The sequence below is a fragment of the Miscanthus floridulus genome, chromosome 6, assembly GCF_019320115.1.
Source record: "Miscanthus floridulus cultivar M001 chromosome 6, ASM1932011v1, whole genome shotgun sequence".
Lineage (NCBI taxonomy): Eukaryota > Viridiplantae > Streptophyta > Magnoliopsida > Poales > Poaceae > Miscanthus > Miscanthus floridulus.
The window spans coordinates 36,060,870-36,079,222 of NC_089585.1; the positions used below are offsets into that span (position 1 = coordinate 36,060,870).

Sequence of the window (18,353 nt, forward strand, 5' to 3'; positions counted from 1 at the left end):
GGGAGCAGAGAAGGCTCATTGCTCTCTTATCATGGGTTTTGGCTCTTTCTAGACTGACTAATTGGAGGCAGGGATGGTGGAGATCTAAGCACCACACTCAGTCTGGGACTCAGGTGTGGGGGCTTAGAGTCCAAGTTTGGATGGAGACCTAGACCCCTTGACATTAGAGTGGTGGGTTGGTCCTACTTGTGCTTGAGGTACAAGCGAGGTGTGTGTTTCGAGGTACCCAACTAGGCACATTGATTCATGAATTGCTGGGTAATCCGGTATGACTTGTCTACAATCTAGCACTGTAGTAAGAACTAGAAGATGAAAGATGGTGAAATGGATCTGTTTGCTCAACTCTTGCTTCAAAGTAGAACATGTGCTTACCTAGACTGGTTAGATAATGAACTAATCATGACTGCTAATAAGAAACATACATAAGGACTCACTACTAGTATTGCTTTCCGCAAAAAGGAAACCCAGCAAACCATAAAACTTATCATATCCTTTGGAGTCGGGAAATTATTACCACTAGTTAGGTAAGTCTTACGAGTACATTGTGTACTTAGTGTTTATTTACCCTATTGTAGGTGCATCTTGAAGAGTAGCTGTTGTGTAGAGGATTCTTCTAGTGGGCATAGACGGATCCTTATATTCTACCATTAGATGTTTAATGTAATTCCGCTATTTAAATTTCGCACTCTAAACTTAGTATTGTAATAATGTATTTCTAAGAACTCTTGTTGTATTAAATAGACTAAGTATTATAAACTCGTTCTCATTATTGGATCCTAGAGGAAAAACGTGCATTATTCGAGTTCTTCCTTGGGGTGTGCTCGACGGAATCCATCCGATGTAGCTTGCTTTCAGGGTGCTTAGTGTCTGGTGGAAGACGAGTGCCTCTGAAGGTGTGTTATTTCGGGTGGTTCTGCCACACAAACTCTCAATGCAAATGCACTAGATCAACTCTAATATCACCAAAATGTAATCTCAACTAAGAAAATGTGAGTGGAGAGGTTTCTTGAGCACCAAAGGGTGTGCAAGTCGGTAGGGAGTGCTAAAAGAGCTTACATTCCCAAGCACACTACCTATTTATAAGCCAACTGAAGAAGCTAGCCACTACCAAATTTCTGCATAGAAATCATGTGCATCGTATAGCTTTGGTGAGCACTGTAGTGCTCACACTAGAGTAATTAATTCAATAGCTAACTCAAACCAGTAGTTGCACTTGTACGGGATATCCAGTGACATCTCTGCTGTACCACCGGAGGGTTCTAGTGTAAGTTAAGCTCCAAACTTGCCCAAGAAAGTGCTCTTTGGAGTCACTCTCTGGTGCACTCTCCCATGCAGCACCGAAGAGCTTCGGCGACTTGAAAGCCCTATGTTTCATTTTGGTAATTGAGATAACTAGTGGATTAACTTTTTGTTAAGTGTTTATTAAGCTAGGTTAGGTCCAAACCAAGATGATGAGCAAGCCTTGGAGATGGATGAAGGGTGAATAATTTAATTGAAGCAAGCTCACACTTGGAGAAGATGAAGAGGTAGAACCAAGCCTAAAGGCAAAGGTATATGATAGGGTTTTGTTTTCACTGGTTGAGATGCAATAGAGTGTATGGTCAGGTTTAGAATAGATGGTCATACTGCTAAGAGTGGAACTCTAAGAGCAAACACAGTCATCTAGTGCCACTAGGTGTTGATTTACATGCTTTTAAATTAAACATAGTGACGTGGTGAGTAGCAAGCGAAAATGTTTTTGAAAACACTTTGAAAAAATGCTAACTCAAGTGCTTAGATGTTTTTCAAAATATTTGGGAGCTTGCGAAGTGAGAGAGAAGGGTTGTTGGTTGTGCTCTTTAGCACTCACCAGAGTTGTCCGGTGGGCACTGGAGTACCCACCGGAGCTCTCGGTCAGTGCGGTGACTTGAGAGAAAATCAGTTAGGCACCTTGACTTTGGTGTGCACCAGAGTGGTGGCACCAGTGGGATCCGGTGTGGCCTTGTCTAAGCATGGGGAAATTCAAAGCCACCACCAGAGCTGTTTGGTGGGGCCACCAGAGCTCACACCATACCTTTACACTAGAGAGGGTTGTAAGTAGGGTCTTGAGTGCTAATATGTCATGTTCACTATATTTGTCCAGTGGCTCAACGTAGCTATCACCAGAGTTGGAACAGTCCAACGGCTAGTTTCTGAGTCATTGGAAACTAGTCGCTGGAGATCACTCCCATGAGTGCGTAGAAGCTGACTCAAGGGGTTAACGGTTGGATTTCCATATGGGGCTATAAATAGATGGTGTGGCCGATCATGGTGACTCTATGTAACACTCAAAATTTCATTCTTTTAAAATAAGTAAATTTGATTTAATTATGTTATTATGTGAGCATTGAAATATAGGAAAGAAATAATTTTTGTGAAAATAAAATCAAATATAAGGTTAGTAACATGTTGATGCATTCATGCTACTGCACATTTGTTTTTGTAATGATTGACTTTGAATAGAATTTGAATTGAATTCAAATTCAACTTGAAAATGAGATTGGAAAATGTATTTGGAAAAAGAAAAGGAATTCTTTTCCCTCCCCTTCTTTTCTCCACTTTTGGCCCAACTCCGTTTTTCTCCCCGAGCCGGCCTGCTCGTTTTTCCCTTTCTTTCCCATGCTTTTGGGCCCACTCGGCTTCTCCCTTCCGCTGGCCCAACCGGCTGCTGGCCCAACTCCTCCACGCCAGCCAGCCTCGCGCGGCCCAGCAGCGCATCGGCCCAGCTCTGTAGCAACCGCTGCCACGCCCTTGCCCCGTGCCCAGCCGCTGCCATCCCGGGCCCGCCCGTCAGAGCCACCCCCTTCCCCCGCGCGTCCATGCTCGGTCAGCCGCAACCGCCGCCGAACTACGCCCGCTCTCCTCGCAATGTGGGCGCGTCGCCCTGCTCCTCGGCCTCGTTTTAAAGGAGCCGAACCTCCACGCGCACCCATGCTGTCTCCCTGCTCTCTTCTCGCGTCGCCCGTGCTTGAGGTAACTGCCACGCCGAGGATCACTAGTTCCGCCGCCCGCCTCTCTGCGCGAACCACCGTCCCTGAGCCGCCCCCGCCCCATTTTCCCCACGGTGAGAACCCTCTCACTCCCCTCTCTCTCTCTCCCCGTGCTGTCTATTTCTTGTTTCATGGCTTCTTGTGGCCGTTTTACGTGTGTCAACGAGTTCTCACCACCGGCCATGGCCGCCACCTCGCCAACCGCGCCCTCCGGCCGCCTTCTCGGCCTGGACGGGTTCACGAGAACCCCCACCATCTCCCGGTGCCTTCGGTTCTTCGAACCATGGCCCATAGGCCCCTAACAGCGTGCGCTAGTGACCTCCATGCCGCCGGCCATGGAGCTTGCCACCGGCGTCATTGTGCCGGCCGGACCTCCCTTCTCTTCCTTCCCCAGAGCCGATCCAAGCCGTCCATCTCCAGATCTCCGGCTAGGATTAGAAGATACCCCTTCGCGGGTAAAATTGCTTAAGAGACCCCCTGTTTTCACCAAATTGAACCCGCCGTCCCTAGCGTAGTTTCCAGAGTACGCTTTCTCATTTTGAAAACGTAAAGTGCACTGTTTTAGTTCAAAATACGTTTTTAGTATTTACAGAAATGCCACTAGATTTGTTTTGCTCATAAAAACTTCGTTTTAGCTCTGAATTGATCCGTTCAAATTGCGTTAGCTTCGTAATTTCATAATCTATGTGTTAGTACCACTATTAATCAAGTTTGCAACTTTTAAATTTCGTGATTAGGTTTAATTAAATAAAGAGCTATAGAAAACCCCGTTTAATTCATAACTTTCACGTTTTAGCTTCGATTTTTGTGAACTTCACGTTGACGTGATCGTAGCGAGACGTAGATTATTTTCATAAACATTTTATCTTGTTTTCTATACTGTTGGTGTACTGTTCTAATTGTAGGATTGTTTGCTTTGCATGAATGTTCCTGGAATGTTGTGTGTTGCCGTGTTGGTCGTGTTCAGACGGTGAGGAGAACGTTGGAGATCAAGAGTTCTTCGACGACCAGCAGGACCAACAAGAGTTTGTGAACCAAGGCAAGTATAGCATGGGCCTACCTTGATGTCCTATTCACTTTAATCATTTACTCATGTGCATGTGTCTAACTTTGATAACCATAAGGACATTCTAGTCATTTGATGACTTGTTCCCTTGACTCCTATGGGTTAATTGCATATGGGTAGATTGCTAGTGCTCTAACTGAACATGATCTATATGATGGTTAATGGTTCTATGGAACTAAAAGTATAACATGATTTATAACAACTGATCCATAGGGTGAAGATGCAAATGACTTTTGATCATGTTGCTCCTGGCCCTCCATAAGGACTTATCTGTCGGCAAAAGCTGGGACTGACAATGCAACCATGAGAGTCATATGGCTCTGACTTTAGCTTAGTAATAGGACCTCTTCTAGCTTGTTAGAGGTTACATTTATGGCGCCAGAGGGGCTTGCCATGTTGGGTATAGGGCTGCCTCTGTTCCTATGTGTATAGCCGCGATGGATATGTGCCATAGGAAAGGGGGGTTCCTACATCTGCCTACCGAGGAAACCTAGCGGTCCTAACTTGTTAGAGAAACCTATGAAATGGCTTCATAGTGTACCATGCCCGCTCACCTTGGCAGTGACATGGGAGTAATTAACCCGGGCATATGGGAATCATGACTCACGGTGAATGTGCACCACCTCTACAGAGGGTTACAAACAGTTATAACAGCCGTGCTCATGGTCACGAGTGGCCCGAAAAACTCACAGAATAATTGGGTACTCATTGTTGTTCATTTATGATGGTTTATGATGATATGATCCAAATGATGCTGATATCTGATTAAGTGGGTTTAAAAGGGAGCTTAAGCATAACTTGTTAATACTTGATAATAAAATCTTGACTTACTAAAAGTGCTAACTGCAGTAAACCGATGTCATCTTTTTGAGCTTCATAACCCCATGTTATCTTGTTAAGTACGGGAAGTACTTATGCTTGTTTATTTCTATATTTGGATAAAAATCCCGGATGGGTAACGGATGACAACGGGTATGAGGAGTTTCCTGAGGATTTTTAGGCTTGTGGTCAACCAGTTGACCTTCCCTGTGATGGTGTTCCATGAGAGAGAGTTATCTTTTATTTTCCGTTGTGATGTATAAGACTAAGTTATGTTATTATCATGATGTAAGATACACTATGATGATACTCTTTTATACTTTGTCAGCTTGTGTGTGTGATTGATCCCTGGGCACACATGAGTTAGTGCATTCAATTTTATCCTTAAAATTGGGTGTGACAAATTGGTATCAGAGCCGTGTTGACTATAGGACGTAAGCCTAGTTAGAAACGATCGTTTTAGCATCTTTGCTCCTCTGGTTTCATGCTTACTGTCTTATTCTTGTTATTTTATTAAAATATTTATGCTTTTCATACCTTAATCTCTTATATAAAATTGTTGATTCTAATTCTATCTCACTTTAAATCTATAGATATCTCATAACCCGAAGACCGCTCGCCTCAGCACTGCTAGCTACCATGCCTTGTTCACCCCACGTGCTCCACAGGCGGAGAAGGAGATTGTGATCATCTCTGATGATGAGGAGATGGCTACCCCGACACCTACACCTGCTCCTACTCCGGCTATTGCACCGGTCTATCCTGTTGTAGCTACATCTGAGGAGTCATCAGCTACTTCACCTACACCTGTGCCATCCCTAGCTGTCCCTGCGGTGGATGAGGAGATAGGCTAGAAGTGCAAGTACTACTTCAAGCTAGCCCTAGAGACAGCCTACTACCACACCCTCCTCACCCATGTGCTGGATGACTACTACCCCGATCTGCACGCCTCCATCAGCTATCATTGTGCAGAGTATTAGCACCCTTTGGAGGCAACCTTTTGGAAGGTAGAGCTGGTTGTCACTGCTTGGAATGACGTTAAGAATGGACATGAGGTGGAGACTGTCTACCGTGCCACTGCCAGGAGGGCCCATGCATTGGATTGCATGGAAGATGCAGCGTAGGACGCCTACATCTACTACCATGGTCGTCGCTTTGAGGCCATGAGGGAGGATTGTTTTAGGTTCCTTCCTCGCAATGATCATGAGGGTGTTTGGCAGGTCCTGGCTCCACCAGAGAGTGACCCAACTCTAGAAGCAATAGTGCAGCATGTCCATGCCATGCAGGGGTGGATGAAGAAGTCAAAGGAGAGCTGTGTGCATCACAGAGGGCCGAGAGACGCCTCCAGAAGCAAGTTGATGAACTACGTGCTCAACTTGGGCAGCCACCGATCTACAAGAAGAAGCGCCGGTCGTTCACCATGATTGACACCGCCCCATAGGTGTTAGGTTCCATGTTAAAAGTTACTACGTTGTTAGTTCGAGTATCATGTCTAGTCTTGTTGTGTCTTTGTGAACTTTAGTGATCGGATGTCTTTAATTATGAACTTGGTTGATTTGGAGTTTGGTTGTTTGCTGGAAGTTTGTGGGCATGTCCACAACTTCCTTAGATTGGAACCTTAAGTTTAGATGAAATCTTAATGCAGATGGTTTGCTTTATCTTATCTCTGCTGTGCTGTTTTTTGGAGCAGCATGTGTTCTTTATCTTGTATCTCGAAATCTGGGCTGTCAAAAATTCTGAAATTTTTGTGGAGATAACTAGACTTCTGTATCTTTCAAATATCTCTAGAATCACGTCAATAGCTGTTCAGGTTTGTGAGATCTAGCTGTCACAAGTTGTGGTTTCTGCACAGACTGGAACCCAGGACAGATTCGGTTTAGCGCTGTTTTTGACCATGTGTATGTCAGAATCTGTAAAAGTGATCTAAATAAAAGTTGTAGCTGATCTCCTAAGCGTTCCAACCGTTATTGGTACACCTCTGTTGGATCTCTGAAACTCAAGTTATGATAGATTTACTGAACTGCTATTTTTGGAATCTTGTCCAGAAAATTCTCGGCATTGTTTCTTATCTTTTATAAGCTCTCTATAATTTGGAAATCTCTAAATTTTGCGCATTTGTTGGAAAACAGATGGCCGCAAGAGGAGGAAGAGGCAGAGGCCGTGGTCGTGGACGTGGACGTGATGCTCTCATAAATCCACCACCGCCGCCACCTGTGACCATGGAACAATTAATGGGAATGCAAGCGCAATTGATGCAAGCTATGATGCAGCGCTTGGACAATGAACCTGCAAGAGGACCACCGCCTGTTCAGGTCAGAGATAAGCGTGGAGAGTTTATGAAGGGTTGTCCACCGGTGTTCACTCATGCCTCAGATCCTATGGAGGCAGATGATTGGTTGCGTGTTGTAGAGAAGCAACTTAACATAGCACAATACGACGATCTCGAGAAGGTGTTGTATGCTTCTGGTCAACTCCATGGAGCAACTCAAGATTGGTGGGATTCTTTCTAGTATGGACATCCCAACAATGCTCCTGCTATCACCTAGCAGGAATTCAAGGACAATTTCTGGTCTTATCATATCCCGGATGGACTCGTGGAATTGAACCAGGAGGAATTCAGGTCCCTCAAGCAAGGATCCATGACTGTGGCGGAGTATCGTGACAAGTTTGCTCAACTGTCACGTTATGCTCCAAATGATGTAGCTAAGGATAAGGAGAGCAACGCTGTTTCCTCAAGGGACTCTATGATGGACTGCAGCTTCAGCTGATGTCCAACACTTACTCTAATTTTTAGTCTTTGGTGAACCGCGCTATTGTGATTGACGATAAGCGCAAAGAGATGGAAGCCAAGAAGAGGAGGCTTCAAGGGCAAGCTTCTGGAAGTAACACCTGCCCACGTGCCTATCCCCAGCAGGGTTTTCAGCAAAGGAATCAAGGACAATCTAACCAGGAAAACCGTGGTTAGTATCCTCAACGTAACTAGTTCCAACAACGCCCTCAGTACTAGCAACAGTATGGTAATCAGCGTCCCCCACAACAGACTGGCAATCCGGCAACACGCCAGGGACCATCCAACAATGCTCTAGTGAAGAGTGGTGCACCCAATAACCCCAATGCATGCTACCACTGTGGAGAAGTAGGTCACTATGCTCATTAGTGTCCAAAGAAGCAAAACCAGCAAGCTCCTCAGAACCAGACTGGCAATCAGAAGTTCAACGCCCGACCACCTCACACTGCGAAGGTGAACTATGTGTCATCTGATGCAGCTCAGGAGACGCCCAAGGTCATGTTGGGTACGTTCAACGTCAACTCTATCTCTGCTACAATACTTTTTGATTCTGGTGCTTCGCATTCTTTTATTTCCCAAGCTTTTGTTAGAATGCATAGCATACCTTTGTGTGCCATGAAAAACCCCATACTAGTAAATTCACCGGGAGGCAGTATGCCCGCTTCTTATTGGAGTCCCTCAACTAGTATTTCCTTAAGGGGGGTAGACTTCAAAGTGAAACCTATTGTGTTGAGAACAGCGGGAATTGATCTTATTCTGGGAATGGATTGGATGAAACAACACCGGGCCGTGATTCAGTGTTAGGAGAAATCTGTGGTTGTGACATCACTCAATGGAGATAGAATCTGTGTAGAAGTGATAGTGCAAGCTCAGCCAATAGCCACTGTGAATCAGTTGGATGGTGATGCCAATGAATAAGATCGTGTCATGGAGGAGTTCCCGGATGTATTCCCCGATGACTTGCCAGGTATGCCACCTGACCGAGACATTGAATTTGTTATTGAATTATTACCTGGAACTACACCAATAGCTAAACATCCATATAGAATGGGGGTTAATGAATTAGAAGAGCTTAAGAAACAACTAAAAGAGTTGCAAGAAAAAGGTTTCATATGCCCCAGTTCTTCCCTATGGGGGGCACCTATGATCTTTGTAGATAAGAAGGATGGTAGTCAACGGATGTGTGTGGATTACCGTTCACTTAATGAGGTTACAATCAAGAATAAATACCCATTGCCTAGGATTGATGATTTCTTTGATCAGTTGAGAGGAGCCTATGTGTTCTCCAAGATTGATCTCCGCTCAGGATACCATCAGCTTAAGATTCAAAACTTAGACATACCCAAGACAACATTCACTACACGGTATGGCTTGTATGAGTATACCATTATGTCTTTTGGATTGACCAATGCACCTGCATACTTTATGTATCTGATGAATAAGGTGTTCATGGAGTTTCTGGATAAATTTATGGTGGTATTCATAGATGACATACTGATATTCTCCAAGACTGAAGAAGAACATGCTAAATATATAAGGTTGGTCTTGCAAAAGCTTAGAGAACATAAGTTGTACGCTAAGCGGAGCAAGTGTGAGTTTTGGTTGAAGGAGGTCTCTTTTCTGGGTCATGTTGTCTCCAATAGTGGAATAGCAGTGGATCCAGGCAAGGTACAAGATGTGTTGAATTGGAAGCCACCAATCAATGTAAGTGAGATTTGTAGCTTTTTGGGATTGGCTGGATACTATAGGAGGTTCATTGAAGGATTTTCCAAGCTTGCTAAACCTATGACAGCTCTATTGGAAAAGAATGCCAAATTTGTATGGTCTGATAAATGCCAAGCAAACTTTGATGAGCTAAAGAAGAGATTGACTACAGCTCTAGTATTGATTTTGCCCGACTTAAGCAAGAAATTCTCTATATATTGTGATGCATCCCGTTTGGGCCTTGGATGTGTGCTTATGCAAGAAGGAAGAGTGGTGGCATATGCATCTAGACAGTTGAGGAAGCATGAGTTGAATTACCCTACTCATGACTTGGAATTGGTAGCTGTGGTACATGCTTTGAAAATCTAGAGACATTATCTAATTGGGCATAAGAGCGATATCTATACAGATCACAAAAGTTTGAAGTATATCTTTACCCAATCAGATCTGAATCTGAGACAACGTCATTGGTTAGAATTGATCAAAGACTATGATTTGGAAGTGCATTATCATCCGGGAAAGGCAAATGTCATAGCTGATGCACTTAGCAGGAAAAGTTATGCTAATGGACTTGGGATGACATTTATGTCAGTAGAGTTGTGTGCTGAAATAGAGCATCTCAACTTGAGTTTTGTCACTAATGCAATGGAATTGGTGATAGAGCCTACATTGGAACTAGAGATATGCAAAGGTCAATTAGAGGATGAAAAACTAAAAGAGATAGCGGAGAATGTAGTGCTTGGAAAGGCACCAGGATTCAGGATGGATGAGAATGGTACCCTTTGGTTCAGAAAAAGGATATGTGTACTTGAAGTGAAGGCTATCCATGATGCAATTCTGCAAGAGGCCCATGAGTCTGCTTATTCTATACATCCTGGAAGTATGAAGATGTATTTGAATCTCAAGGAGAAGTATTGGTGGTATGGTTTGAAGAGAGATGTGGTAGAATATGTGGCTTTGTGTGACATTTGTCAAAGAGTGAAAGTTGAGCATCAAAGACCTACAGGGTTGTTACAACTAATGAAGATTCCTGAATGGAAATGGGAAGAAGTTGGTATGGATTTTATCGTAGGTTTGCCCCGCACTCAAAGAGGTTATGATTCAATATGGGTAATAGTGGATCAACTCACCAAGGTTGCTCACTTTTTACCAATCAAGACTACCTATACGGGTGCAAGGTTAGCAGAGTTGTACATGGAAAGAATAGTGTGCTTACATGGTGTTCCCAAGAAAATTATGTCGGATAGAGGCACTCAGTTTACATCGTAATTCTAGCATAAAGTACATAGATCTTTGGGGACAAAGTTGAATTTCAGTTCTGCTTACCACCCGCAAACTGATGGACAGACTAAAAGGATCAACCAGATTTTGGAAGATATGTTGAGAGCTTGTGCACTACAGTATGGTAATAGTTGGGATAAGAGTCTGCCATATGCAGAGTTCTCATACAACAACAGTTACTAGAAGAGTCTCAAGATGGCACCTTATGAGGCGCTGTATGGACGTAAATGTAGAACGCCTTTGTTCTGGAATCAGACTGGTGAAACTCAAGTGTTTGAACCTGATGTCCTTAGAGACACGGAAGAACAAATGAGAATGATTAGAGACAACTTAAGAGTGGCTTAGTCCCGACAGAAGAGTTACGCTGATACTCGTAGAAGAGAGCTGACTTTTAAAGTTGGTGATTATGTGTACTTGAAGGTGTCACCAATGAAAAGTGTGAAAAGATTCAATATGAAGGGAAAGTTGGCACCGAGGTATATAGGACCTTTTAAGATCCTAGAGAGACATGGAGAAGTAGCTTATCAATTGGAACTGCCTGAAAGTTTGTTAGGTGTGCATGATGTGTTCCATGTTTCTCAATTAAAAAAGTGTTTGAGGGTACCTGAAGAGCAGATTCCTTTGGAAGAGCTTGCTGTTAAGGAAGATCTTACATATGAAGAGTATCCGATAAAGATCTTGGAAACTGCCGAAAGAGTTACAAGAAGCCGAACTATAAAGATGTGCAAGGTGCAGTGGAATCAGTATACTGAGGATGAGGCAACTTGGGAAAGAGAAGAGGATCTGAGAAAGTCTTATCCCCAACTGTTTGAGTAAGCAATCACCTGAATCTCGAGGACGAGATTCATCTTAAGGGGGTAGAATTGTAACACCCAAAATTTCATTATTTTAAAATAAGTAAATTTGATTTAATTATATTATTATGTGAGCATTGAATTATAGGAAAGAAATAATTTTTGTGAAAATAAAATCAAAATAAGGTTAGTAACATGTTGATGCATTCATGTTGCTGGACATTTGTTTTTGTAATGATTGACTTTGAATAGAATTTGAATTGAATTCAAATTCAACTTGAAAATGAGATTGGAAAATGTACTTGGAAAAAGAAATGGAATTCTTTTCCCTCCCCTTCTTTTCTCCACTTTTGGCCCAACTCCGTTTTTTCTCCCCGAGCCGGCCCGCTCGTTTTCCCCTTTCTTTCCCTTGCTTTTGGGCCCACTCGGCTTCTCCCTTCCACTGGCCCAACTGGCTGCTGGCCCAACTCCTTCGCGCCAGCCAGCCTCACGTGGCCCAGCAGCGCGTCGGCCTAGCTCCGCAGCAACCGCTACCGCGCCTTCGCCCCGTGCCTAGCCACTGCCATCCTAGCCCCCCGTCAGAGCCATCCCCTTCCTCCCACGCGTCCACGCTCGGTCAGCCGCAATCGTCGCCGAACTGCGCCCACTCTCCTCGCGATGTGGGCGCATCGCCCCGCTCCTCGGCCTCGTTTTAAAGGAGCCAAACCCCCATGCGCACCCCTGCTGTCTCCCCACTCTCTTCTCGCGTCGCCCGTGCCTGAGGTAACCGCCGCGCCGAGGATCACCGATTCTGCCGCCCGCCTCTCCGCATGAACCACCGTCCCCGAGCCGCCTCCGCCCTGTTTTTCCCCACGATGAGAACCCTCTTGCTCCCCTCTCTCTCTCCCCGTGCTGTCTATTTCTCATTTCATGGTTTTTTGTGGCCGTTTTGCGTGCGCCGGTGAGTTCTCGCCACCGGCCATGGCCGCCACCTCGCCAGCCGCGCCCTCCGGCTGCCTTCTCGGCCTAGACGGGTTCGCGAGAACCCCCTCCATCTCCCGATGCCTTCGGTTCTTCGAACCGTGGCCCGTAGGCCCCTAACCGCGCGTGCCAGTGACCTCCACGCCGCCGGCCATGGAGCTTGCCGCCGACGTCACTGTGCCGGCCGGACCTCCCTTCTCTTCCTTCCCCAGAGCCGATCCAAGCCGTCCATCTCCAGATCTGCGGCCATGATTAGAAGATACCCCTTCGTGGGTAAAATTGCTTAAGAGACCCCCTGTTTTCACCAAATTGAACCTGCCCTCCCTAGCGTAGTCTCCAGAGTACACTTTCTCATTTTGAAAACGTAAAGTGCACTGTTTTAGTTCAAAATACGTTTTCAGTATTTACAGAAATGTCACTAGATTTGTTTTGCTCATAAAAACTTCATTTTAGCTCTGAATTGATCCGTTCAAATTGCGTTAGCTTCGTAATTTTATAATCTACGTGTTAGTACCACTGTTAATCAAGTTTGCAACTTTTAAATTTCATGATTAGGTTTAATTAAATAAAGAGCTATAGAAAACCTCATTTAATTCATAACTTTCGCGTTTTAGCTCCGATTTTCGTGAACTTCGCGTTGACGTGATCGTAGCGAGATGTAGATTATTTTCATAAACATTTTATATCGGTTTCTATACTGTTGGTGTACTGTTCTAATTGTAGGATTGTTTGCTTTGCATGAATGTTCCTGGAATGTTGTGTGTTGCCATGTTGGTCGTGTTTAGACGGTGAGGAGAACGTTGGAGATCAAGAGTTCTTCGACGACCAGCAGGACCAACAAGAGTTTGTGAACCAAGGCAAGTATAGCATAGGCCTACCTTGATGTCCTATTCACTTTAATCATTTACTCATGTGCATGTGTCTAACTTTGATAACCATAAGTACATTCTAGTCATTTGATGACTTGTTCCCTTGACTCCTATGGGTTAATTGCATATGTGTAGATTGCTAGTGCTCTAACTGAACATGATCTATACGACGGTTAATGGTTCTATGGAACTAAAAGTATAACATGATTTATAACAACTGATCCATAGGGTGAAGGTGCAAATGACTTTTGATCATGTTGCTCCTGGCCCTCCATAAGGACTTATCTGTCGGCAAAAGCTGGGACTGATAGTGCAACCGTGAGAGTCATATGGCTCCGACTTTAGCTCAGTAATATGACCTTTTCTAGCTTGTTAGAGGTTACCTTTATGGTGCAAGAGGGGCTTGCCATGTTGGGTATAGGGCTGCCTCTGTTCCTATGTGTATAGCCGCGATGGATATGTGCCATAGGAAAGGGGGGTTCCTACATCTGCCTGCCGAGGAAACCTAGCGGCCCTAACTTGTTAGAGAAACCTATGAAATGGCTTCATAGTGTACCCTGCCCACTCACCTTGGCAGTGACATGGGAGTAATTAACCCGGGCATATGGGAATCATGACTCGCGGTGAATGTGCACCACCTCTGCAGAGGGTTACAAACTGTTATAACAGTCGTGCTCATGGTCATGAGCGTCCCGAAAAACTCACAGAATAATTGGGTACTCATTGTTGTTCATTTATGATGGTTTATGATGATATGATCCAAATGATGCTGATATTTGATTAAGTGGGTTTAAAAGGGAGCTTAAGCATAACTTGTTAATACTTGATAATAAAATATTGACTTACTAAAAGTGCTAACTGCAGTAAACCAGTGTCATCTTTTTTAGCTTCATAACCCCATGTTATCTTGTTAAGTACGGGAAGTACTTACGCTTGTTTATTTCTATATTTGGATAAAAATCCCGGATGGGTAACTGATGACAACGGGTATGAGGAGTTTCTTGAGGATTTTTAGGCTTGTGGTCAACTAGTTGACCTTCCCTGTGATGGTGTTCCACGAGAGAGAGTTATCTTTTATTTTCCGCTGTGATGTATAAGACTAAGTTATGTTATTATCGTGATGTAAGATACACTGTGATGATACTCTTTTATAATTTGTCAGCTTGTGTGTGTGATTGATCCGTGGGTACACATGAGTTAGTGCATTCAATTTTATCCTTAAAATTCGGTGTGACACTCTCTTGGCACTCCTAGAACTTGTGTCCACCCTTTGAGAGTTAAGCAACACACTCCACTCATTTGCATCATATTGGTTCACATTCAAGTGAGATTGGAGAGCCCCTAGTGCATTTGCATCATCGATTTACATCTCATGGAACTAGTTGAGTGTGATGATTGTTGTGACTGTTGGTGTTCTTGTTACTCTTGGTGATTGTCGTCACCTAGTTGACTTGGAGCTCGTGGGATCATTGAGGGGCTATTGGTGATTGTTACCACCTCCGATCAAGCAATTGTAAGGGGCTCTTGTGCTCGTCCCTGTGGGAAATCGCGAAGAGCAACTCTAGTGGAATGCTCGTGGCTAGTTGGAGTGCACCTTGTGCTTGATTCTTGCGGCACGTGACTTTTATTTTTCCTATATTTTATAATCATATCATTTCGTAACTTCTCTTTTTTCACTGATTCTTTTTTTGAACGCAATTTTTTTGGTGATTCATGTGGTAGTTTTTAGGGTTTGAGAGTGAAAGATATGACCTTGTCCAACTTTCCTTATAATAGTACACTATTTTTGTTTAGGTATTCTTTTTAAGATATGGAAATCATCAAATCAAACTATGTTTTTGCTAATTCTCAATTGAGTTTACTATTTATACTAATTATAATTTATATGTTCGCTTTATTTAGATGTTTTTTCTTCTTATTCATTTGGAGATCAAATTGCCAACTTTCATAGTTTTTTATTTGGATTTTCCATTTACTTTATTTACATAGACTCTTTATCTACACATTTTTGCTTTCCAATTCGTGTTGAAATCAAACTAATTTCAATTCAACCTAATTTCTTTCTTAATTTATTATTTGAATTTACTATTTATCCAACAAGTATTATTAGGCATGGGCTTTTAGTTTAAAATCTAGTCTCTTTGCACGTCAACAAATCCAACGGTATATTTTTTTTATTTTTTCTGATGAATCTTGTAATTGTATATCCTCTTAGTAAACGTGGTCATTTTAACACTACTGTAATCTGCAATAACATAATAATAGATAGATAAATAGATGGGGTAGAAATATAGTAGTAGCAGCTAGGTCCAAAGGCAAAAGCACATTCAGAGCAGGTTCAGCTGTTCGGACATGCAAGCATGTGTCCCGGTCCAAGAAGCACCCCGAATCATCAACATCGGCCCCACCGCGCTGCTTAACTCAGCAGAAGAACATGGAAGACTCGACATTATCATGCAGCCGAGGCAGCTCCGGAACCGGCGGCGCTTGGCCGCCACTGGCTGACGACGCCTGGCCGCCACTGGCCGACGACGCGGTCTCTGATGCGTCATCGAACCTGACGAACTGCCGCACCTGCTTAGCCGCGAAGTGCGCGTAGTAGACCGGAGCAACTGCACGAGTAAAACATTGGCTCTGATCAGTAAAGCAATGAACCTGAAACTGGAAATCACGAGGGCAAGCAAGTAGCTTCTGCATACCGACTGATATGGCTGAGGTGCTCCTCTGGTACCTGGAAATGTCACAGCATTTGCAAATTGCAATTCAGATCACATCATAGGAAATAGGAATGCAATTTCTTCTTGTTTTTCTTTTCTACCGAGTACAAGCAATGTCAGTGAGCATACACATAGGAGAGGCAGTGGACGAGCTCCTGCAGAGCATCGGGAGAGAAGCCGATCTCATCGTGCAGCACTTGGTAATGTGCTGGCCTTGTTGTCCCCTGGAAATAACACAAGCACATCGGCTGGATTAGGAGGGGAGTCGCTGGGTTGGGACTTAGGTTCTTGGGGACACCCATTTAAACCATCACCAATTGCACCAAACGATGAAGCGGCTAGCATGAAGCATGGTGCAGCAAATCATAAGCCACACGTGCATAGAGATTAGAGACCGCACTTACAATCGTGCCGGCATGAGCACACATGTAGAAATCATAGTTTCTGGGGTGGCAGATTCCCGTGTCCACAACAGTACCTGCACAGAGATTTCAGGATGAGGACACACAAGGTTCTAAGGTGTCGCCGTATAGGTACGTTCGACGGTTCGTTGAGAAGATGGAGTCCCTCCGTCCCAAACCCCCCCCCCCCCCCCTGAACCCACCAGCCCGCCGGCCGCCAACCCGGCGCCGCAAGGGCCCCCCCCCCCTCCACCTCTAGAGGTAAGGGTCCGGCTTCCCTCTCTCCCCACGCACCACCCTTCTTCCCCCGCGGCAACCCAGGGCGTTTCAAGACCATGCGTTGGTCGGACAACGTCGTCTACTCCGACTACAAGAGCGAGGCCGAAACTGCGCCGTCGGCGAAACCATCCTTCCTCATCGTTGTCCGCCGGGGCTCTCCGGCACAGGCAGGCCTGGAGGCAGGGACCACTTCCCAGCCGCACACCTGTGCCGTCGAGACGCAGCCAGCGGAGACTGTGCGGGAAGACGCCCTCCCAGCGCGTCGCAAGCGGGGCCGGCGCAAGCGGAAGCCCAGGCGCCCATCCGGCGGGTTCGGGTCGGCGCAACCCCTCGGGCGCATCCCCGCCCAGCAGCGACTTGTTGACTTCCAAAACTTCGGGCTAGGGGCCTGCTTGTTGACTTCCAAAATTTGTCATGCCAAAGATTTGGCAAGATAAAAGTTGGGCAAAAAAATTACCAAAGATTTGCAAAACTAAATGTGAGAGTTTGGCAAGTTTTGGTAGCAAACCAAATGCTAACCAAAATCATAGCTTGCCAAATCTTTGGCATGACAAATTTTGGAAGTGAACCAATCAGGCCCTACGTTTCCCTTTTCAGAAGCAATTCAGTCTAGGATCGTAAAGCCCTTTATGCACCCCAAAAGCTAAACTTGAGATAGGTTGAGTTTCTTGTCCAACTCCATAAAGATAAGTCAGGCAGATCTGTTGGAAGTGGATAGTTAATTAACTTTTGAAAGCAGAGGATAGCATAGAAATGCTCGCAAAGAAAAAAAAAAGAACCAACTATAACCAAAGCACACCATCAGACAGGCTATTTTTTCGGAAGTCAAAACTCAAGGTACTACTTTTTCAGATTCCCACACACCGATTTACATTCAAAACCAATAGAGTTTTCAAGTTCTACGTGGACTTGCAAAATCCGGGAGCAGAGAGAACTTGCAGACACCCACCATTTTTCCAGTACAGGTTTCTCATTTGGGTAAAGATATTACTAACAACGTTTGTTACTCTTGGGAACAAACTACAAAAACCCAAGATCACCACAAATTGAAGCCAAGATGCCACACAGGATATGAAAAGACACGATCCCAAAAACAACTCACGGAATGATGTTTATCCAACAATAGAACGCAACATGTGTGTCATAAGATGCAAGCATCAGGCCTGCTCCAACAAGAAAAGAGATAAGCAACCCGAACCATACATCCAATCCAAGATCGTCTGTGCCGGGAGAAATCAGACCCACGCAGCAGGAGGTAGTAACGCAAGGCGTAGTCTCCTACTCCTACGCGTCAGAGAAACGAAGAAGAACAAGAGCAGGAAGCGGCGATGTACCGAGACCAATGGAGCTCGAGGACAGCCGTGGAAGGCCAGAAAACCCTCCTTGCTCCTCCTCCACTTGTCTTCGGGAGGCTGCAAAACCGCTCCTCTTCCGGGGGCTCGTTTAGTTGCCAAATTTTGTATGCGTAAAGTTGACAAAATGTACTGTAGTGTTATAGTAGCATTTCGTTTGTATTTGATAATAATTATTTAACCGTTGACTAATTAGGCTCAAAATGTTCATCTCGCAAAGTACAACCAAACCGTATAATTAGTTTTTAATTTCGTCTACTTTTAGTATTCTATGCATGTACCGCAAGTTTGATATGACGAGAAATCTTCTTTTTA

At 44.5% G+C, this 18,353-nt stretch overlaps 1 protein-coding gene across 1 annotated transcript; it reads right to left on the minus strand.

The window, feature by feature from the left end:
- Window positions 1-15,710: 15,710 nt before the first annotated feature.
- Window positions 15,711-16,744, minus strand: LOC136460488 (protein argonaute 4A-like). Its single transcript, XM_066460159.1, has 5 exons — window positions 16,702-16,744; window positions 16,411-16,484; window positions 16,136-16,230; window positions 15,989-16,020; window positions 15,711-15,901 (listed from the first exon to the last, which is right to left on the minus strand). Exons 1-5 carry the CDS (start codon window positions 16,742-16,744, stop codon window positions 15,711-15,713), a joined length of 435 nt encoding a protein of 144 aa, XP_066316256.1.
- Between the last annotated feature and the right edge of the window lie 1,609 nt (window positions 16,745-18,353).